Source organism: Ranitomeya imitator, chromosome 2, assembly GCF_032444005.1.
Source record: "Ranitomeya imitator isolate aRanImi1 chromosome 2, aRanImi1.pri, whole genome shotgun sequence".
In the NCBI taxonomy this organism is placed as follows: Eukaryota; Metazoa; Chordata; class Amphibia; order Anura; family Dendrobatidae; genus Ranitomeya; species Ranitomeya imitator.
In genome coordinates this window covers 515,997,141-516,021,267 of record NC_091283.1, presented here as the reverse complement: position 1 = coordinate 516,021,267, position 24,127 = coordinate 515,997,141, and the positions used below count along the sequence as shown (strand labels likewise).

The 24,127-nt window shown below is 43.3% G+C and overlaps 1 protein-coding gene across 2 annotated transcripts in view; it reads left to right on the top strand.

Annotated features, from left to right (window-relative positions):
* Positions 1-24,127, top strand: part of SKAP1 (src kinase associated phosphoprotein 1) — an 834,367-nt gene that overhangs the window by 38,914 nt on the left and 771,326 nt on the right. For both annotated transcript variants that reach the window (XM_069751743.1, XM_069751744.1), the window contains exon 2: positions 20,330-20,435. In XM_069751743.1, the coding sequence (XP_069607844.1) occupies positions 20,330-20,435 (106 nt within the window). The remainder of the gene's footprint in view (positions 1-20,329; positions 20,436-24,127) is intronic.

Genomic DNA, 24,127 nt, shown 5'->3' with positions numbered 1-24,127 from the left:
ATCATTAATGAATATGTTGAAGAGAACAGGTCCCAATACTGACCCCTGCGGTACCCCACTGGTCACAGCGACCCAGTTAGAGACTATACCATTTATAACCACCCTCTGCTTTCTATCACTAAGCCAGTTACTAACCCATTTACACACATTTTCCCCCAGACCAAGCATTCTCATTTTGTGTACCAACCTCTTGTGCGGCACGGTATCAAACGCTTTGGAAAAATCGAGATATACCACGTCCAATGACTCACCGTGGTCCAGCCTATAGCTTACCTCTTCATAAAAACTGATTAGATTGGTTTGACAGGAGCGATTTCTCATAAACCCATGCTGATATGGAGTTAAACAGTTATTCTCATTGAGATAATCCAGAATAACATCCCTCAGAAACCCTTCAAATATTTTACCAACAATAGAGGTTAGACTTACTGGCCTATAATTTCCAGGTTCACTTTTAGAGCACTTTTTGAATATTGGCACCACATTTGCTATGCGCCAGTCCTGCGGAACAGACCCCGTCGCTATAGAGTCCCTAAAAATAAGAAATAATGGTTTATCTATTACATTACTTAATAAAAATACTGAGCAAATAACGTGTGAACGAGGTCTAATACAGGAGGAGATGACACACAGGTATATACTATATACAGGGGATATGACACAGATATATACTATATACAGGAGGAGATGACACACAGGTATATACTATATACAGGGGAGATGACACACAGGTATATACTGTATACAGGAGGAAATGACGTACAGGTATATACTATATATAGAAGGAGATGACATACAGGTATATACTATATATAGGGGAGATGACACACAGCAGGTATATACTATTTACAGGGGAGATGACATACAGGTATATACTATATACAGGGGAGATGGCATACAGGTATATACTATATACAGGGGAGATGACATACAGGTATATACTATATACAGGAGATGACATACAGGTGTATACTATATATAAGGGAGATGACAAACATGTATATACTGAGGTGAAAATGAGAGGTGTGAGGTGAAAATGAAAAGGTGTGAGTGCAAAATGAGGAGTGAGGGAAAATAGTGGAGTGATCGGAAAATGACAGATGAGGTCGAAATGACAAGTGTTAGAGGGGAATGAGAGGAGTGAGGGAGAAAATGAGAGATGTGAGGGGGAAAATGAAAGATGTGATTTGGAAAATGAGAGGTGTGATGGGAAAATAAGAGAAGTGAGGTGCTATAACTAACCACAGATATTTACTATGCCCAGGCAATGCCGGGATCTTCAACTTAGGCCATGTTCACACTATGCGTTTTTAACTGCGGAACTGCCGCGATTTTGCCGCTGCGGGTCCGCAGCTGTTTTCCATGCAGGGTACAGTACAATGTACCCTATGGAAAACAGGAACCGCTGTGCCCACATTGCGGAAATGCACTAAAAAAGCCGCGCTGAATAGCTGCGGTAAAAAAGAAGTACCATGTCACTTCTTTTTGCGGAACTGCAGCGGTTCTGCACCCATTGACCTCCATTGTGAGGTCAAACCCGCAGTAAAACCCGCAGACGAAAAAAATATCTGCGGGTTTTCTGCGGTTTGTGGTGCAGAACCGCTGCAGCAGGAAGTGCGTGGGCGGAGTGTGGCTGCCCCCCCGTGCCCCAATCCCACCCCTTATGCTCCGATGCCACCCCCCCGTGCGACGCCCCCCCCCGTGCCCTCATCTCCCCCCCTTATACTTACCGGGCCTCCCGGTGTCCGTCCGGCCGTCTTCTCCCTGGGCGCCGCCATCTTCCAAAATGGCGGGCGCATGCGCAGTGCGCCCGCCGAATCTGCCGGCCGGCAGATTCGTTCCAGGCACATTTTGATCACTGTGATAACCTCACAGTGATCAAAATAAAAAAAAAGGGTAAATGACCCCCCCCCCCCCTTTATCACCCCCATAGGTAGTAACAATAATAAAATAAAGATTTTTTTTTTTTTCCCCCACTACAGTTAGAACTAGGGTTAGGGGTAGGGTTAGGGTATTTTCAGCCATTTTAACCCTAAAAAAACTTCCTAGAAAACACACAGACTCTGCAGAGAAAAATGCATTAAAAACCGCATCAAAAAACGCACCTGCGTTTTCTGCCAAGAGCTGCGGTTTTTAGTGCAGAAAAACAGCAGGGAAATCAGGAACGTGTGAACATGGCCATATGTGTGTATATATATATATAACGTATGTTGGTTTTGCAAGCCGGCGAGAAAGTCTCGCAGTATGGATGCCATACGGATTACATACGGAGGATGACATGCGCAAAATACGCTGACACACCCTACCTACGGAGGAGATACGGACCACTATTTTGGGGACTTTTCTGCGTATTACGGCCGTAAATTACGGACCGTATTTTTATACGCTGTGTGACGCCGGCCTTAATGTGACGCTTCTTTGACATTCTCAGGTTTTTTATTCTGCATTCACAATCCAAATGACAATTGTTTTTCCTAAAAACAATTGTACAAAATTATTGCCAGGTCGTACAACTGATATAGTGGTCAGTTAGGCTAGGTTCACATTGCGTCAAGTACATGGCGTTAAACGGATGCGTTAAACGCATGTACAGAAACGGAGCAAAAATATGTGAAATTCGTCGTCACGGTAACGCTAGCGTTAACGCATGTTATCGCGTTTTTTCATTTTGATGTCCGTTTACGAAGTATCCGTTTGTCTGCGTTTGTCACTGTCAATGAAGTTGTTCTTTTTTTTTTTTTTTTCCCTTTTGTCATTGTCGGGAGTCTGCGACTCATTCTCCATTTTGAAAGAATTGAGTGAACTTCTGCTAGCAAGATGTTTGTGTCTGAGCTCGTCAGATTTCGCTTGATGCGGTTGCGACTTCGGCAGAGAAAGCGTAGTTCGCAAAGGAGATATTGGATCCACGAAGTGAATTTCTTGCGGAGTACATATGGTGCCTTTCACACCCTGTATGTGCAGCTTCGGGATCATCCCTTCAAATTCCAACGCTATCTACGGATGTCCATTGAGACCTTTGATGTTCTGCTCACACATGTGAAGGATGAGATACATCATCATCGCAGCACTTTTCGTGAAAGCATCAGTGCGGAGCAACGTTTAGTAGTGACTGTGAGGTAATTATACATTTTTTTTTATCATTCTATTGACAAAGACTAGATCTCGGTATCGTTCATTTAGCAATTGTATATTCTATTGTAAACTAGCCTTTAGATGATCATTAAAATCCTAATTTTTTTTTTTTTTGTTTTTGAATGTCGACAGATATCTGGCTACCGGAGAAACTTTTGCGTCACTGCATTACCAGTTTCGACTTGGGAAGTCAACAATTTGTCAACTGGTTCGGGAAACTTGTGATGCCATTTGGAACAACTTGCAACCACTTGTGCTACCAACACCAACATCAGAAATGTGGCTAGCAATTTCCCAACAGTTCGAGGATGTGGCTAATTTCCCCAATTGTATTGGTGCCGTGGACGGAAAGCACATTCGGATTCAGAAACCTGCGCATAGTGGTTCCCTCTACTATAACTATAAGAAATACTTTTCTATAGTATTGATGGCGATTGCGGATGCCAGGTACCGTTTTGTTGCTGTGGATATTGGAGCTTATGGCCGGACTAACGATTCCAGAGTATTCAGAGACTCCAACATGGGCCAATGTTTGTACAGCCAAAGTTTAAATATACCGTCATCACGGCCTCTTCCGGGGACCGAAGGCCCAAGTTTGCCCTATGTTTTAGTTGGTGATGAGGCCTTCCAACTAGGACAAAATCTCCTCAAGCCCTACTCAAGCCGTAGTCTAGACTCCAGCAGGCGCATTTTTAATTATCGCTTGAGCCGGGCTAGACGTTATGTGGAGTGTGCCTTTGGGATTTTGACCTTAAAATGGTGTATTTTACTAACCTGCATGCAACTGCAACCAGACAATGTGGACCGTGTTGTGAAGGCGTGCATCTGTCTACATAATTTTGTGGCGAGACATGAACCCCAGTTGGTAGACCCCAATGATTGTGAGTCGAACCTCAGTAGCATTGAATCGACTGCAGGCCAGGTTCTATGGCAAGACAGACACGTGTGAAAATAATTTAAAGTCTTCCTGATGTCGTGTAAAAAGTTACGTAGTGTAGAAAGTTATGATGTTTAACCTGTCGTGTAAAAAGTTACGTAGTGTAAAAAGTTATGTTGTTTAACCTGATGTCGTGTAAAAAGTTACGTAGTGTAAAAAGTTATGTTGTTTAACCTGATGTCGTGTAAAAAGTTACCTTATGTCGTGTAAAAAGTAAAAGTTAAAGTCATACAAGAATCTGAACTTTGAAACAGTTTACTAAATGTTTTTGTATTTTTCCAACAAACTGTTGGTACACAGGTGTAACATATGATATCCCATAGGGATGAAAAAAAAAGGAAAATAGAACTTAACAACAAAAAACCCCCCAAAAAATTTAAAAAAATTGCAACGCGGTAATTGCACCTGGCTGGGGACAGTGAACGGTACTAAAGACTTTGGTACTGCACGGGAGTATTGTCTGCCCAACTATATGATGGACTGCTACATTGTCTTTCAGGTTCCACGCTCGTTTCACCCCGGCCTCTATATTGAGGGTTGTAGGCCGGCATGTCCAGTCTTCTTCTTCCCGATGGAGCGGGTTCCTGGGGGGCCCACAAATTCCTCTAGAAGCTCGTTCAGTCTTTGTCGAAACATAAGGTTTCTATGTGCCGGGATATTTTGTGCTACAGGCACATAGGATAAGAAAAGTAGCTTCCACTCATTAGCAGAGTATACAGACTCGCGTGCTTGCAGCTCGGTAATTTCTCGTCTCAGGTCTTTGAGCTCACTGCGACACATGTCCTCTACCCGTTGGAGTCCATCCACGATAATTGCATCTGCTTCATCTTTTTGAGATGCTCGCTTGCGTCCACGCTGTGATTGCAACCGGGCACTCACACCTGCAGCAACAGTGCTTCTATCCGCAGATTGTGGCTCGCTGATGCCAGACACATCTTCAGGTTGCGTTGGTTCCACTGGAGAAGGCTCAAGTTCCTCTGCTGGTCTAGGAGCAGCGGTACTGCATATCGTGCTGTAACCCAAAAACAAAAATTAATTATTTTCCTTTAAACAATTTAGTCTCGCACACAGACCTTTTTGTACTTACGAGCGCTGAGACACTGTTTTCTGAAGAAAGAGCAGTTGGTCATAATGCACATACGGTGTCACCCGTTTGCCACTTGATCCGCTTGGTGCATTCTGACTGTTCCGGTAGTCACGGTCAAAGCGATCGCGGATGGACTTCAAACGGGTATGGACAGCATCGGCTTTAAATTAAAAAAAAATAAAAATATATAAAAATAGTAGATAGATAGTTTTAAGATATAGGAAAAATTGTTCATAGTTTGCTACGATAGTTGATATATAAATAGTAGATAGATAGTTGTTAGATAAGAAATAGTTTAGAAATAGTGTATAGATATATAGATATATAGTGTACAGATAGTTGATAATTGAGAGATAGATAGCAGACAACAAGTGGATAGGTTGATAGGATAGAAATTTTTTTTTTTTTTTAAAACATTTTCAGATGTTACGTCACCAATATTTACCAATTTTTTTCTTTGAGGTTGTCGACTTCTCCATGTATCGGGGATCAAAGTGACAGATTATTTGATCCCACAACTTCCGGTTCTTAACGATGTCATGGTGGGAGCTGTCGCTCTGGTCCCATATGGAGGGGTTGGCTTCCACAAGGTTAATAAGTGTCTCATTGTGGATAGTCAATGGCTCTTCGTCAACGACAATCCATTTTTTTTTAGTCGCTGACTTGGACTATGTAAACACAAAACGTTATGTTGATAGTGTCAATTTCACTGGATGGCCATATTCATATATACAGAGATAGATGGATACATAGATATAGCAATAGATAGATATATAGATAGATAGATACATAGATATAGATACATAGATATAGATAGATAGATAGATAGATAGATACATAGATATTGATAGATACATAGATATAGATAGATAGATATAGATAGATAGATACATAGATATTGATAGATAGATACATAGATATAGATAGACAAATAGATGGAGCGATAGATAGTTGATAGATAGTTTATAGGTATAGTAGATAGAAAGTGAATAGATAGATTGTTGGTAAATATTGGATAGAATATTTCTAGTTTTATATTTACCTCTGGCAGTTGTGGCGACGACAGACGTCTAGGGACCTTTTTTCTTTTTTGTCCTCCGTGTGCCACAACCTATTGTGTATGTAAAATGTAAAAAAAAATATTTTAACATTAAATAATGTTAACATTCATTGGATCAATAAATTTATGCCTGAAAAATTCAACATGTGTGCTATGTACCTTTGTTGTTTTAGCGTGTTTTTTGGGGGGAGGTCTAGCAGCCTCGGGCTCAGAAGACTCCTACTCACAATAAAACAATAAACAGGATTGTTATGCCTAGCTCAATACAATGGAGATTCACACAACATGGTTTTTTAAAGTGCAAGCCTACCGACTCAGAAGAAAAAATCGCAGACACGCTGCTGCTGCTGACATCTGTATCTGACATCTGTGTGCAACAAAGCAATACATTTTTAGTACACACACATCCGACGGACATTACAGACTCCCATGATGTATACTGAGATATATATATAGAAATGTACTTACATTTTAGAAGAGCTACGGCAAAACACTCTGTCACGTGCAGTACACTTTGTGTGGGTGGGATATTCCTCCTTTAATGGCCGAAATCACATTTCCTGTCACATGACCACATGTGACCACCCTCAAATGCTATTAAAACGTGTGGTCCTATTTGGAAATTTTTCATGATTTGCGTCTGACTGCGTTTGCCATAGCCTTCTATGGCAGAATGAACGCTTCCGTTAGTAGTGCGTTAGCTTGGCCGGACCCGAGAACGCTGCAAGCCGCGTTGAAGGTCCGTCAGAAAAAAAACGTTATGTGACAAACGCATACCAATTTAGGGATGCGTCACGATGCGTCAGACAATGCAAGTCTATGGGCGCGTTGGTATGTGCGTTACATTGCGTTTTTACTACTTAAAAACGAGTCCGTTAGACGGACACACCTAGCGCAATGTGAACCCAGCCTAATACTGTTATTCCTCATGTACTCACAGTTAACTGATGCAAAATTTGTTGAAAGGATAACTTCTTACAGTCTTCCTCTTCTGAGTAACAGCTGTGAGATGGTTGGAAGACGCACACCAAACATCTAGTCTAGAGGAGGAGCTTTACTACTAAGAATTTGCAACACATTTTCACTTTCAGTTTCATGCATTGTAAGTAGGGGGGTTGGGGCAGCATGAGGTTAACCATGTATAAGATTAGATAAGGGCAGTGGAGAACAGTGACACACAAGAAGTAAGAAATGTCTCTATCTCCAGCAGAACTGCTTATCACTGTTGTTCATAGTTTGATAGAACATATATATTTGAGTAACATTTATAAAATTCATATGAAAGTTCAATTATGAAATATTAATACATTTTTTTTAAAAGCGGGAGTCGGTACATTTCTACCGACTCCGACTTCAACCAAAACTAACTCCGACTCCACAGCCCTGCTGGTAACGGTAGTCCGTCTTCTGGCGGCAGCGGTCAGTCTCCGATACCTTGCACTGATCCCCTGGTCCATGAACATATGCGACCGGAGCAAACCAGGCCGCAGCACAATTAGGGTCTCCCATGGGCGAGAAAGTATATGCTGGTAAGGTGGGTTACAAAAGTCTATCCAGTACTTGGTTCTCTCTTTGCGGCACGTGCGCGCTGTACTCATGGTCATGAATCACACAGCACCTCGATCTCTATCCGCTACGGGCACGCTGCACTTCTCTATGCTGTGCACGAGATTGTAGATCAATGAGTGCAGCAGCGAACAGTCTTGAGCTCTGCCCCGGCTCATAGGCTGGTGTGCGGCGCTTAGCTGAACAGGGCTCCCAGCTCTTTCCTTAGTACTGCGGTGGGTTCCGGCAGCGTCCCGGCATCGGATTGGCGGCATGTTGTTGCGGCCTGGCTGCGCACTACTCGGAGCCCACTGCGCATGCACATTGCCTCTGTCACTGCCGGTGGGAAACTGTCTGACGCAGCGCGCTTTATCTTTTGACCGTGCCCCCATCTTCTGGGTCAGAGCCCCGGTCCGGACCTTTTTGCCTTCCCGCAGAAAACAGAGGATCAGCCTCAGCAGTTCCGGACCCAGCTCAATACAGGTACTTGCAGCCTGGTCTTCCTCCTTACACTTGCAATCAGAATTTGAGCTGGGGTTAGCAACTAACACCCTCAAGGTGCAAGTCTTGGCCTTGGGCACCTTATATGACTGTCATCTGGCAGCAAATAGATGTGTGTCACGATTTATAAAAATCCTGTGGTAGGTCCAGACCGGTTATAATCCTGAAAATTCCACCGTGGGATCTAAATCTATTACTGGAGGCGCTAACTAGAGACCCGTTCGAGCCCCTACAGGATTTATCTGCCGCATTTCTCACGCTTAAGACCATTATATTAGTGACTCTGACATTGGCCCGCAGGGTGAGCAATATACAGGCCCTGTCCGTATGCCCTCCATACGCAGGTATGTGAAGATAGGCTGGGTCAGGTCTTAGTACAATCCTGTTTTCCCAAAGTGGCTCTTAAATTCCATAGGAGCCAAGAGATTATTTTGGCCTTTTGTTATAGCCCTAGGAATCCAGGAGAGAAAAGATTCCATAGCTTAGATATGAGGAGGTCGCTGTTGGACCATTCAGTGGAGGACGGACCAGTCCCTGCTTGCAGCCTTCAGGGTAGCAGAAAGGGGTATGGGGTATCTAATGGTACCATTGCCAGATGGATCACTGAGGCCATTAGTTTGTCTTACACTGCAAGTGGTGCTCCGGTTCCTGAAGACCTCTTGCTCACAGGACAACCTCTTAGGGCTCATACTCACTTGTGCGAGACTCGGATGAGTCTCACACGGCAATACCCGGCCCTCAGATCGGAGCGTGCGGCCGCATAGGAAAACATGCTGCCGCACGCTCCGCTACTCTGTGCTAGGTGCAGTGTCGGGTATTGCTGTGCGAGAGTCATCCGAGTCTTGCGCAAGTGAGTATGAGCCCTTAGGCATAAAAAGTGGAGGTATCAATTGATCAGATCTGTAAAGCCACTACCTGGTCCTCACCATCTACTTTCTTTAACCCCTTCCCGACCCATGACGCCACGTAGGCGTCATGAAAGTCGGTGCCATTCCGACCCATGACGCCTATGTGGCGTCATGGAAAGATCGCGTCCCTGCAGGCCGGGTGAAAGGGTTAACTCCCATTTCACCCGATCTGCAGGGACAGGGGGAGTGGTAGTTTAGCCCAGGGGGGGTGGCTTCACCCCCTCGTGGCTACGATCGCTCTGATTGGCTGTTGAAAGTGAAACTGCCAATCAGAGCGATTTGTAATATTTCACCTATTATAATGGGTGAAATATTATAATCCAGCCATGGCCAATGCTGAAATATCATCGGCCATGGCTGGAAATACTAATGTGCCCCCACCCCACCCCACCGATCGCCCCCCCAGCCCCCCGATCTGGCCAGTACACTGCTCCGGCTCCCCTCCGTCCAGTGCTCCGCTCCCCCCCGTGCTCTTGTCCGCTCCCCCCGTGCTCCAATCACCCCCCCCGTGCTCCGATCACCCCCCCGCACTCCGATCCACCCCCCCCGGTGCTCCATTCCACCCCCCCGTGCTCCGTTCCAGCCCCCCCGTGCTCCGTTCCACGCCCCCCGTTCTCCGTTCCACCCCTCCCGCGCTCCGATTCCCCCCCCCGTGCTCCGATCCCCCCCCCCCGTGGTCCCCCCCACCCCATCCTACTTACCGATCCAGCCGGGGTCCCGTCCGTCTTCTCCCTGGGCGCCGCCATCTTCCAAAATGGCGGGCGCATGCGCAGTGCGCCCGCCGAATCTGCCGGCCGGCAGATTCATTCCAAAGTGCATTTTGATCACTGAGATAGATTATATCTCAGTGATCAAAATAAAAAAAATAATAAATGACCCCCCCCCCCCTTTGTCACCCCCATAGGTAGGGACAATAAAAAAATAAAGAAATTTTTTTTTTTCCACTAATGTTAGGTTAGGGGTAGTGTTAGGGTTAGGGCTAGGGTTAGGGCTAGGGTTAGGGCTAGGGTTAGGGTTTCGGTATGTGCACACGTATTCTGTTCCTCTGCGGATTTTTCCGCTGCGGATTTGATAAATCCGCAGTGCTAAACCGCTGCGGATTTACCGCGTTTTTTTCTGCGCATTTCACTGCGGTTTTACAACTGCGATTTTCTATTGGAGCAGTTGTAAAACCGCTGCGGAATCCGCACGAAGAAGTGACATGCTGCGGAATGTAAACCGCTGCGTTTCCGTGCAGTTTTTCCGCAGCATGTGTACAGCGATTTTTGTTTCCCGTAGGTTTACATTGAACTGTAAACTCATGGGAAACTGCTGCGGATCCGCAGCGTTTTCCGCAGCGTGTGCACATACCTTTAGAATTAGGCTATGTGCACACTGTGCGGATTTGGCTGCGGATTGGCCGCTGCGGATTCGCAGCAGTGTTCCATCAGGTTTACAGTACCATGTAAACATATGAAAAACCAAATCCGCTGTGCCCATGGTGCTGAAAATACCGCGCGGAAACGCTGCGTTGTATTTTCCGCAGCATGTCAATTCTTTGTGCGGATTCCGCAGCGTTTTACACCTGTTCCTCAATAGGAATCCGCAGGTGAAATCCGCACAAAAAACACTGGAAATCCGCGGAAAATCCGCAGGTAAAACGCAGTGCCTTTTACCCGTGGATTTTTCAAAAATGGTGCGGAAATATCTCACACGAATCCGCAACGTGGGCACATAGCCTTAGGGTTAGGGTTGGAATTAGGGTTGTGGTTAGGGGTGTGTTGCGGTTAGGGTTGTGATTAGGGTTATGGCTACAGTTGGGATTAGAGTTAGGGGTGTGTTGGGGTTAGTGTTGGAGGTAGAATTGAGGGGTTACCACTGTTTAGGCACATCAGGGGTCTCCAAACGCAACATGGCGCCACCATTGATTCCAGCCAATCTCGTATTCAAAAAGTCAAATGGTGCTCCCTCACTTCCGAGCCCTGACGTGTGCCCAAACAGTGGTTTACCCCCACATATGGGGTACCAGCATACTCAGGACAAACTGCGCAACAATTACTGGGGTCCAATTTCTCCTGTTACCCTTGTGAAAATAAAAAATTGCTTGCTAAAACATCATTTTTGAGGAAAGAAAAATGATTTTTTATTTTCACGGCTCTGCGTTGTAAACGTCTGTGAAGCACTTGGGGGTTCAAAGTGCTCACCACATATCTAGATAAGTTCCTTGGGGGGTCTAGTTTCTAAAATGGGGTCACTTGTGGGGGTTTCTACTGTTCAGGCACACCAGGGGCTCTGCAAACGCAACGTGATACCCGCAGACCATTCCATCAAAGTCTGCATTTCAAAACGTCACTACTTCCCTTCTGAGCCCCGACGTGTGCCCAAACAGTGGTTTACCCCCACTCATGGGGTATCAGCGTACTCAGGAGAAACTGGACAATAACTTTTGGGGTCCAATTTCTCCTGTAACCCTTAGGAAAATAAAAAATTCTGGGCTAAATAATTATTTTTGAGGAAAGAAAACGTATTTATTATTTTCACGGCTCTGCATTATAAACTTCTATGAAGCACTTGGGGGTTCAAAGTGCTCACCACACATCTAGATAAGTTCCTTTGGGGGTCTAGTTTCCAAAATGGGGTCACTTGTGGGGGGTTTCTACTGTTAAGCCACATCAGGGGCTCTGCAAACGCAACGTGACGCCCACAGAGCATTCCATCAAAGTCTGCATTTCAAAACGTCACTACTTCACTTCCGAGCCTCGGCATGTGCCCAAACAGTGGTTTACCCCCACATATGGGGTATCAGCGTACTCAGGAGAAACTGGACAACAACTTTTGGGGTCCAATTCCTTCTGTAACCCTTGGGAAAATAAAAAATTCTGGGCTAAATAATTATTTTTGAGGAAAGAAAACGTATTTATTATTTTCACGGCTCTGCATTATAAACTTCTATGAAGCACTTGGGGGTTCAAAGTGCTCACCACACATCTAGATAAGTTCCTTTGGGGGTCTAGTTTCCAAAATGGGGTCACTTGTGGGGGGTTTCTACTGTTAAGCCACATCAGGGGCTCTGCAAACGCAACGTGACGCCCACAGAGCATTCCATCAAAGTCTGCATTTCAAAACGTCACTACTTCACTTCCGAGCCCCGGCATGTGCCCAAACAGTGATTTACCCCCACATATGGGGTATCAGCGTACTCAGGAGAAACTGGACAACAACTTTTGGGGTCAAATTTCTCCTGTTACCCTTGGGAAAATAAAAAATTGCAGGCTAAAAGATCATTTTTGAGAAAATAATTTTTTTTTTTATTTTCATGGCTCTGCGTTATAAACTTCTGTGAAGCACTTGGGGGTTTAAAGTCCTCACCACACATCTAGATTAGTTCCTTTGGGGGTCTAGTTTCCAAAATGGTGTCATTTCTGGGGGATCTCCAATGTTTAAGCACACAGGGGCTCTCCAAACGTGACATGGTGTCCGCTAATGATTGGAGCTAATTTTCCATTTAAAAAGCCAAATGGCGTGCCATCCCTTCCGAGCCCTGCCGTGCGCCCAAACAGTGGTTTACCCCCACATATGGGGTATCAGCGTACTCAGGACAAACTGGACAACAATATTTGGGGTCCAATTTCTCCCATTATCCTTGGCAAAATAGGAAATTCCAGGCTAAAAAATCATTTTTGAGGAAAGAAAAATTATTTTTTATTTTCATGGCTCTGCGTTATAAACTTCTGTGAAGCACCTGGGGGTTTAAAGTGCTCAATATGCATCTAGATAAGTTCCTTGGGGGGTCTAGTTTCCAAAATGGGGTCACTTGTGGGGGAGCTCCAATGTTTAGGCACACAGGGGCTCTCCAAACGCGACATGGTGTCCGCTAACAATTGGAGCTAATTTTCCATTCAAAAAGTCAAATGGCGCGCCTTCCCTTCCGAGCCCTGCCGTGTGCCCAAACAGTGGTTTACCCCCACATATGAGGTATCAGCGTACTCGGGAGAAATTGCCCAACAAATTTTATGATCCATTTTATCCTACTGCCCATGTGAAAATGAAAAAATTGAGGCGAAAATAATTTTTTTGTGAAAAAAAAGTACTTTTTCATTTTTACAGATCAATTTGTGAAGCACCTGAGGGTTTAAAGTGCTCACTAGGCATCTAGATAAGTTCTTTGGGGGGTCTAGTTTCCAAAATGGGGTCACTTGTGGGGGAGCGCCAATGTTTAGGCACACAGGAGCTATCCAAACGCGACATGGTGTCCGCTAACGATGGAAATAATTTTTCATTCAAAAAGTCAAATGGCGCTCCTTCCCTTCCGAGCCTTACCATGTGCCCAAACAGTGGTTTACCCCCACATGTGAGGTATTGGTGTACTCAGGAGAAATTGCCCAACACATTTTAGGATCCATTTTATCCTGTTGCCCATGTGAAAATGAAAAAATTGAGGCTAAAAGAATTTTTTTTGTGAAAAAAAAGTACTTTTTCATTTTTACGGATCAATTTGTGAAGCACCTGGGGGTTCAAAGTGCTCACTATGCATCTAGATAAGTTCCTTGGGGCGTCTAGTTTCCAAAATGGGGTCACTTGTGGGGGAGCTCCAATTTTTAGGCACACGGGGGCTCTCCAAACGTGACATGGTGTCCGCTAAAGAGTGGAGCCAATTTTTGATTCAAAAAGTCAAATGGCGCTCCTTCCCTTCCAAGCCCTGCCGTGCGCCCAAACAGTGGTTTACCCCCACATATGAGGTATCAGCGTACTCAGGACAAATTGGACAACAACTTTCGTGGTTGTTTCTCCTTTTACCATTGGGAAAATAAAAAAATTGTTGCTAAAAGATAATTTTTGTGACTAAAAAGTTAAATGTTCATTTTTTCCTTCCATGTTGCTTCTGCTGCTGTGAAGCACCTGAAGGGTTAATAAACTTCTTGAATGTGGTTTTGAATACCTTGAGCGGTGCAGTTTTTAGAATGGTGTCACTTTTGGGTATTTTCAGCTATATAGACCCCTCAAACTGACTTCAAATGTGAGGTGGTCCCTAAAAAAAATGGTTTTGTAAATTTCGTTGTAAAAATGACAAATCGCTGGTCAAATTTTAACCCTTATAACTTCCTAACAAAAGAAAATTTTGTTTCCAAAATTGTGCTGATGTAAAGTAAACATGTGGGAAATGTTATTTATTAACTATTTTGTGTCACATATCTCTCTGGTTTAACAGAATAAAAATTCAAAATGTGAAAATTGCGAAATTTTCAAAATTTTCGCCAAATTTCCGTTTTTATCACAAATAAACGCAGAATTTATTGACCTAAATTTACCACTAACATGAAGCCCAATATGTCACGAAAAAACAATCTCAGAACCGCTAGGATCCGTTGAAGCGTTCCTGAGTTATTACCTCATAAAGGGACACTGGTCAGAATTGCAAAAAACGGCAAGGTCTTTAAGGTCAAAATAGGCTGGGTCATGAAGGGGTTAAGCAGTATAGACTAAATCTGTCCTCTACTGAGTTAACCTGTGGTAGAAGGGTGCCGCAAGCGGTAGTCCCTCCCTAAGGTATTTCAGTTCTCCAGAAATCTCTGGTGTGCTGTCATGGGTGAAGGTAAAGCACCAAAATTACTTACTGGTAGCCAATTTTTCCAGAACCCATGACAGCACCCGTATATTCCCCCGCCCCCCACCTTTCTCGCCTTATCAGTGTGCACTATAGTTTAAGTGTTTTATAATGTGGTGTTAGTTATGTGTGTAAATTAATCTGGAGGTCCTCTTATTCTCTGTAACCCAACTGAAGCTGGAGAGAGGAACAGCTCTTTTATTTCAGTAGGTTTCCTGTCCTAGCTGGGCAGATACCTCTCTCAGGTTTCCTGTCCTAGCAGGGCCGATCCCTCTCTCAGATGTGCTGTCATGGGTTCTGGAAAAACCGGGTATCGGTAAGTAACCTTTTATGTTTTTTTGTTTGTTTGTTTTACATAATAATCCACCACATAGTTCAATAAATATGGGCCTTTTTATTTAGTGGTCTATGCTAATTTTCATGGTGCTTACAGGATATTCTAGAGGTGTATTTTCGGGCAGCAGTTTTGAGCCGAGTGTCGTCCTACTGAGATTCGATTCTTTTTCATGAGAGAATCGCATCACAGATCACATGTGCAGAGAACTTAATTTCTTCATTGTCTCTGTATGCGGATGTCAGACTACACTTGGATGACATCTGAGTGCAGTTAGAAGTTTTTCATGCACCTATAGACTTGTGTGGATACACGTGATCTGATTATCGGATGCACTCACAGCATGCTGCGATTGCTTTTTCATACTGAAGTGGCATAAGAAAATAATCGCAGATCTGTACTGCTCCATAGTTCAACATTCGTCCTAGTGCTATCCTATAAAACCTCGGATAGTACTCGGCCGCGTTATGCTATTGTATGAGTAAGTCCTATCAGAAAGGATCATAAGAGTATGTGCACATGATTTTTGAGGTGGATTCAATAAATGTTAAAAAGAATGAATGTATGCACAGTAATATCAAAACAACTTGCCGTGTATATGTTCAGTTTTTAACTTCTGACCATTGTTCTGGCGGCTTCTGCTTTGAAGCCACAGCAGTTTACATGTAATTAAAAAAAAGTAAAAATGCAGCAAAGATGCAAAAGAAGACGCTTAAGAAAAGCTACCATCAGCGTTTTTCGTAAGCACCATCTGCTTCAAAAACTTTGCAGGTACGCCAGGCTCTAAAAGATCCTGTGAGCACTTTCCATTGCGGGCTTCTTCACCTGACCGTAATTTTGGTCCCTGTGCTGTCTGGGGGGAAAATAAACGGACTGGACTCCGACCACTGCTATTCAATAGGGCAGTGCAGATAAGCGATATTTTTTTTTTTGTTTCCTTTTTTTTAGTTTTCCACTTACTGAATCTGTGTGTAAAAGAAATAAATAACAGCATGTACTAGTTTCTTCCGTAAATCGAATGAGACTCATCCCCTCAAGTCTATGGATACATAAAAATAATTTGATGCAATACGGAGCCACAGTATAGCATACGACTTTTATAGATACATTGCAGTTCTGTTGCCTAGGAAATTGTAAATGATTAATAACTGCTGCTGTGAAAAAAATGGATTGCATACGGACTGCACACAGATGACAAGTGAGAAAAGAAAATCTTTCCTACTTTTCTGAATAAATCTGAACAATTTTTTTTTTAAAGGTTAGCATATTGAAAAAGCTGCTTTTTTTTTTAACCACTTAGTGACAGAGCCAATTTGGTACTTAATGACCGAGCCAATTTTTACAATTCTGACCACTGTCACCTTATGAGGTTATAACTCTGGAACGCTTCAACGGATCCCGCTGATTCTGAGACTGTTTTTTTGTGACATATTGTACTTCATGTTAGTGGTAACATTTCTTCGATATTACTTGCGATTATTTATGAAAAAAACGGAAATATGGCGAAAATTTGTAAAATTTTGCAATTTTCAAACTTTATATTTTTATGCCCTTAAATCAGAGAGATATGTCATGAAAATGGTTAATAAATAACATTTCCCACATGTCTACTTTACATCAGCACAATTTTGGAAACAATTTTTTTTTTTTGTTAGGGAGTTATAAGGGTTAAAAGTTGACCAGCAATTTCTAATTTTTACAACACCATTTTTTTTAGGGACCACATCACATTTGAAGTCATTTTGAGGGGTCTATATGATAGAAAATAATGAAGTGTGACACCATTCTAAAAACTGCACCCCTCAAGGTTCTCAAAACCACATTCAAGAAGTTTATTAACCCTTTACGTGCTTCACAGGAACTGAAACAATGTGGAAGGAAAAAATGAACATTTAACTTTTTTTTGCAAACATTGTAATTCAGAACCATTTTTTTTATTTTCACATGTGTAAAAACAGAAATGTAACCATAAATTTTGTTATGGAATTTCTCCTGAACACGCTAATACCCCATATGTGGGGGTAAACCACTTTTTGGGCGCACCGCAGAACTTGGAAGTGAAGGAGCGCCATTTGACTTTTTCAACGCAGAATTGGCTGGAATTGAGATCGGACCCCATGTCGCGTTTCTAGAGCCCCTGATGTGCCTAAACAGTGGAAACCCCCCACAAGTGACACCATTTTGGAAACTAGACCCCTTAAGGAACTTATCTAGATGTGTGGTGAGCACTTTGAACCGCCATGTGTTTCACAGAAGTTTATAACGTAGAGCCGTGAAAATAAAAAAATCGAATTTTTTTCTACAAAAATGATCTTTTTGCCCCCAAATTTTAATTTTCATAAGGGTAACAGGAGAAATTAGACCACAAAAGTTGTTGTGCAATTTCTCCTGAGTACGTCAATACCCCATATGTGGGGGTAAACCACTGTTTGGGCGCACCGCAGAGCTTGGAAGAGGAGTGCTGTTTTACTTTTTCAATGTAGAATTGGCTGGAATTGAGATCGGACGCCATGTCGCGTTTGGAGAGCCCCTGATGTGCCTAATCAGTAGAAACCCTCCACAAGTGACCCCCCATGGAACTTATCTAGATGTGTGGTGAGAACTTTGAATGCCCAAGTGCTTCACAGAAGTTTATAATGCAGAGTTGTGAAAATAAAACATATTTTTTTTTCCACAAAAAAGATTTTTTAGCCCCCAAGTTTTTATTTTCACAAGGGTAACAAGAGAAATTGGACCCCAAAAGTTGTTGTCCAATTTGTCCTGAGTATGCTGGTACCCCATATGTGGGGGTAAACCACTGTTTGGGCGCACGGCAGAGCTCGGAAGGAAGGAGCGCCGTTTGGAATGCAGACTTATATATAATTGTCTGTGGGCGTTATGTTGCGTTTGCAGAGCCCCTGATGTACCTAAACAGTAGTAAACCCCCACAAGTGACCCATTTTGGAAACTAGACCCCCCATGGAACTTATGTAGATGTGTGGTGAGAACTTTGAATGCCCAAGTGCTTCACAGACGTTTAGAATGCAGAGTCGTGAAAATAAAAAAATATTTTTTTTTCCACAAAAAAGATTTTGTAGCCCCCAAGTTTTTATTTTCACAAGGGTAACAGGAGAAATTGGACCACTAAAGTTGTTGTCCAATTTATCCCGAGTACGCTGATGCCCCATATGTGGGGGTAACCCACTGTTTGGGCGCACGGCAGAGCTCAGAATGGAGGTAGCACCATTTGACTTTTTGAGCGCAAAATTGGCTGTCGTGTTTGGAGACCCCCTGATGTACCTAAACAGTGGAAACCCACCAATTTTAGCTCCAACCCTAACCCCAACACACCCCTAATCCCAACCCGATCCATAATCCTAATCACAACCCTAACGATAATCACAACCCTTACCCCAAAACAACCCTAATGTCAACCCTAATCATAACCCTAATCAAAACCCTAAATCCAACACACCCCTAATCCTAATCTCAACCCTAACCTCAAACCTAACCCTAATCCCAATACACCCCTAATCCCAACCCTAACCTTAACCCTAATCCCAAACCTAATCCCAAGCGTAACCCTAATGCCAACCCCAACCCTAATACCAACCCTAATCCAAACCCTAACCCTAATCCCAACTCTAACCCTAACTTTAGCCGTAACCCTAGCCCTTACTTTAGCCCCAACCCTAGCCCTAACCCTAACCCTAAATTTAGCCCCAACCCTAACCCTAGCCCTAACTTTAGCTCCAACCCTAACCCTAGCCCTGACTTTAGCCCCAACCCTAGCCCTAAAGCTACTTTCACACTTGCGTCGTTTGGCATCCGTTGCAATCCGTTGTTTTGAACAAAAAACGGATCCTGCAAATGTGCCCGCAGGATGCGTTTTTTGCCCATAGACTTGTATTGCCGACGGATCGTGATGGATGGCCACACGTCGCGTCCGTCGTGCACTGGATCAGTTGTGTTTTGGCGGACCGTCGGCACAAAAAAAGTTCAATGTAACGTTTTTATGTATGTCGCATCCGCCATTTCCGACCACGCATGCGTGGCCGTAACGCCACCTCCTCCTCCCCAGGACATAGATTGGGCAGCGGATGCGTTGAAAAACTACATCTGCTGCCCACGTTGTGCACAATTTTCACAACGTGCGTCGGTATGTCGGGCCGACGCATTGCGACGGCCCCGTACCGACGTAAGTGTGAAAGAACCCTAACCCTAAATTTAGCCCCAACCCTAACCCTAAATTTAGCCCCAACCCTAACCCTAAATTTAGCCCCAATCCTAACCCTAAATTTAGCCCCAACCCGAACCCTAAATTTAGCCCCAACCCGAACCCTAAATTTAGCCCCAACCCTAAATTTAGCCCCAACCCTAACCCTAACCCTAATTTTAGCCTGAACTGCTTTCTCCTGCCGGCCGGACTGCGCATGCGCCCGCCATTTTGTTTCCCAAAGAAGATGCCGGCGGCCAGGAGAAGAAGCAGGAGGACCCAGGGACACCGGTGAGTATAATAGGGTCCCCGAATCCCCCAATTTCTCTGTCCTCTGATGTGCGATCACATCAGAGGACAGAGAATTACACATCGTTTTTTTTTTTTTTTGCAGTCGCCGGTAAACAGTTAATTACCGGCGATCGCAAAACAGGGGTCAGTAAAACCGACCCCGATCACGTTCTTTGGGGTCTCGGCTACCCCCGGCAGCCGAGACCCAAAAGATCCTCCCGGTGCCGGCCGGCGGGCGCACTGCGCATGCGCCCGCTATTTTTTTTGCCGGAAAAAGATGGCGGCGCCCATCGGGAGCCACGAGGAGCACCGGGGGAGACAGGTGAGTACCGGGGGGCTATCTGGGACCCCTTTTCTCTGCCATCTGATGTGCGATCACATCGTAGGACAAAGAAATTAAAAGGGAAATCGTGTTTTTTTTTTTTTTTTTTGCGACCGCCGGTAAACGGTTAATTACCGGCAATCGCAAAAGCGGGGTCAGTAAAAACCGACCCAAATCATGTTCTCTGGGGTCTCTGCTACCCCCGGCAGCCGAGACCCCGGAGAAAATCGGACTCTGGGGGGCGCTATTTACTTTTTCCACAGCGCCGTTAATTAACGGCGCTGTGGTTTAAGTACCCTTAACTGCCGCCGTTAAAAGGCGTATCGGCGGTCGTTAAGGGGTTAATTTGGCCCCAGAAATCTGCATCATCATCAATAAATAATATGTACAGACAATTGAGTCACTGACTGGAAAATATGTTTTTGAATTCCAGATGCCGAAGCTTTTCTATCCACCTGTCTTCAGTATGAAAATGTGAGCAGCAAAGCAAGAGAACTTGGGGAAGAAATACTCCAGGATTTCAGGATTATTCGAAATAGGTACTATTGCATACAGCAACTATATCTTTTAAATGGTTTGTCCATCCCTGAGTACATTTTCGTCAAGCTGTGCTGCTTGCTGAATTATTTTTCCAACACAAAAGGTTGATACATAAAATGAGAATAATGGGGATAGGGGAAAATATGTGTAAGTGGGTTAAAGGGACACTGTCACCTGGATTTGGAGGGAACAATCTTCAGCCATGGAGGCGGGGTTTTGGGGTTTTTGATTCAACCTTTCCTTACCCGCTGGCTGCATGCTGGCTGCAATATTGGATTGAAGTTCATTCTCTGTCCTCCATAATACACGCCTGTGCAAGGCAAGATTGCCTTGTGCAGGCGTGTACTACAGAGGACAGAGAATGAACTTCAATCCAATATTGCAGCCAGCATGCAGCCAGCGGGTAAGGAAAGGGTGAATCAAACACCCGAAAACCCCGCCTCCATGGCTGAAGATTGTTCCCTCCAAATTCAGGTGACAGTGTCCCTTTAAGAGCTGGCTCAGGGATAGGAAACAAAGGGTGGTTGTTAATGGAGCACACTCAGACTGGGTCGCGGTTAGCAGTGGGGAACTACAGGGGCCAGTATTGGGCCCTCTTCTCTTTAATATATTTATTAATGATCTTGTAGGGGGCATACAGAGTAGAATTTCAGTATTTACAGATGACACTAAACTCTGCAGGGTAATCAATACAGAGGAGGACAATTTTATATTAAAGGATGATTTATGTAAACTAGAAGCTTGGGCTGATAAATGGCAAATGAGCTTTAATGGGGATAAATGTAAGGTCATGCACTTGGGTAGAAGTAATAAGATGTATAACTGTGCTTAATTCTAAAACGCTGGGCAAAACCGTCAATGAAAAAGACTTGGGTGTATGGGTGGATGACAAACTCACATTTAGTGGCCAGTGTCAGGCAGCTGCTACAAAGGCAAATAAAATAATGGGATGCATTAAAAGAGGCATAGATGCTCATGAGGAGAACATAATTTTACCTCTATACAAGTCACTAGTTCGACCACACTTAGAATACTGTGCACAGTTCTGGTCTCCGGTGTATAAGAAAGACATGGCTGAACTAGAGCGGGTGCAGAGAAAAGCGACCAAGGTTATTAGAGGACTGGGGGGTCTGCAATACCAAGATAGGTTATTACACTTGGGGCTATTTAGTTTGGAAAAACGAAGGCTAAAAGGTGATTTTATTTTAATGTATAAATATATGAGGGGACAGTGCAAAGACCTTTCTGATGATCTTTTTAATCATAGACCTGAGACAGGGACAAGGGGGCATCCTCTACATCTGGAGGAAAGAAGGTTTAAGCATAATAAGACGTGGGTTCTTTACTGTAAGAGCAGTGAGACTATGGAACTCTCTGCCGTATGATGTTGTAATGAGTGATTCATTACTAAAATTTAAGAGGGGATTGGATACCTTTCTTGGAAAGTATAATGTTACAGGTTATATACACTAGTTTCCTTGATAGGGCGTTGATCCAGGGAACTAGTCTGATTGCCGTATGTGGAGTCGGGAAGGAATTTTTTCCTCAATGTGGAGCTTACTCTTTGCCACATGGTTTTTTTTTTTTGCCTTCCTCTGGATCAACATGTTAGGGCATGTTAGGTTAGGCTATGGGTTGAACTAGATGGACTTAAAGTTTTCCTTCAACCTTAATAACTATGTAACTATGTTACGTAATTTTCAGTGTAAAGTTTAATAAACTTACAATTTGTAGATATGTAATTGTAATTAGATTAAGGGGATGAGAACTTGGGGGAAAAAAAGGGGGGAAGAAGGGGGAGGGGAGGTTTTGATGTGATAACTGCATTAGAGTTACCAGAAAATTTGGTAGTAATCAGAAAAACAAGTAACCAAATAACAATGTTAATATCATAACAACTCGCGGAATAAGCATAGATATTAACCCCTTAGTGACCGAGCCAAATTTTTGAAATCTGACCAGTGTCACTTTATGTGGTAATAACTCTGCAACGCTTCAACAAATCCCAGTGATTTTGAGATTGTTTTTTCGTGACACATTATACTTTATGATAATGGTGAATTTAGTTCAACATTTTTTGTGTTTATTTATAAAAAATATAAAAAATTTGAGAAAAATGTTAAAAAATTAGCAATTTTCTAAATTTGAATGATTATCCCTTTAATCCAGATAGTCATACAACAGCAAACCATTAATAAATAACATTTCCCACATGTCTGCTTTACATCAGCACCATTTGTAAAATGTTATTTTATTTTGTTAGCATTTTAGGAGGTTTACAAATGTAGCAGCAATTTTTCATTTTTTCAAAGAAGTTTACCACATTTATTTTTTTAGGGACTTATCCATGTTTGAAGTGACTTTAGGGGTCCCATATATTGGGAAACCCCCAAACGTGATACCATTTTAAAAACAGCACCCCTAAACATATTGAAAACTGCTGTCAGGTAGTTTATTAACCCTTCAGGTGCTTTACAGGAATTAATGCAAAGTGGCATGACAGAAATGAAAATGTGTATTTTTACCACCTAAATGTTGCTAACTTCTAAACAGATTACTATAGCCGTCAGACTCTAAGACCGCGATTTGGTCATGAATTGCCATCGCAAACATCAGGACAACAAAATCATGATCTGAGGGCACCAATTGGGATAAAGAAGAAGCCCCCACACTATGTTAACCATTTATAATGATGTAGTCACTATTGACAGCAGCATCTAAGGGGTTAAACAGATTTAGAAGGTGCAAATACTGATCGTGGCTGATACAGCAAGTTGTCAGCTATAGTGTACAACCGACAGCTGCTGGATTGTCACCTGTATGGGGAGGCTATTCTCTTATATCTCAGGTCAGTTAAAAGACGTATTGGCGGTCATTAAGGGGTTAAGGTACATTTCAGGGGGGTGTTTAAGGGAAAATATTATCCCAGTGAGACCATTTCTTGGACAACTTGGCAAGTTGATTGTTGGCTAATGGAAATTTTAATTCGTATGACCTGTGAGGTGGATTTTCTCTATTAGGTCAGAAAAGGTGGGAGGAAGTTGGTTTAATTTGGGGCAGCTCCAAAACATGTGAAGCAGGGCACCTCGATGGCCGCAATCTCTCCAGCACATAGGGGAGTTACCATGTCCAAAATGCGCCAATCTGGCAGGAGTGTAGTACTAATGTGAGTTAATTTTAAAGTGTGATTATTGTAGGGACATGGAAAGTGTTGAAGCATAGGTAAAGGACAGTGGATCTTCCCACTCCTCACGAGTAGGTGATATTTTTTTAGCTCTTTCCCATTTATGTATGTAAGAATTGTTTGATATATCCACGTCATGATTAAGCCAGTTGTATATATATTTATGGCTCCAGAAGGCCCCATGTTCTATGTTGCTTATTAGGTTTAGGTTGGCTTCTGAGATTTTAGGTCTCTTCTGGAGGAAGGATAAGATTTGTTCTTTTAGGATTAAGAAATCTAGGAACGTTGACGATGGAAGCTTGAATTTAGCTTTTAAGTTGCTGAATTTTAAGAATGAGATACATGATGGAATGTCCCCTAACCTCTCAATATTGTGATCTTTCCAAGACACGGATAGACTCTGGTTGTTGAAAGATATGATGATGTGGAGGGGTACTTTTTTTTTTTTTAAGATTTCCATTTTTTGGTGTCCCTTTTTTAGGGTCGGAGACTGTTTGCAACAAGTAT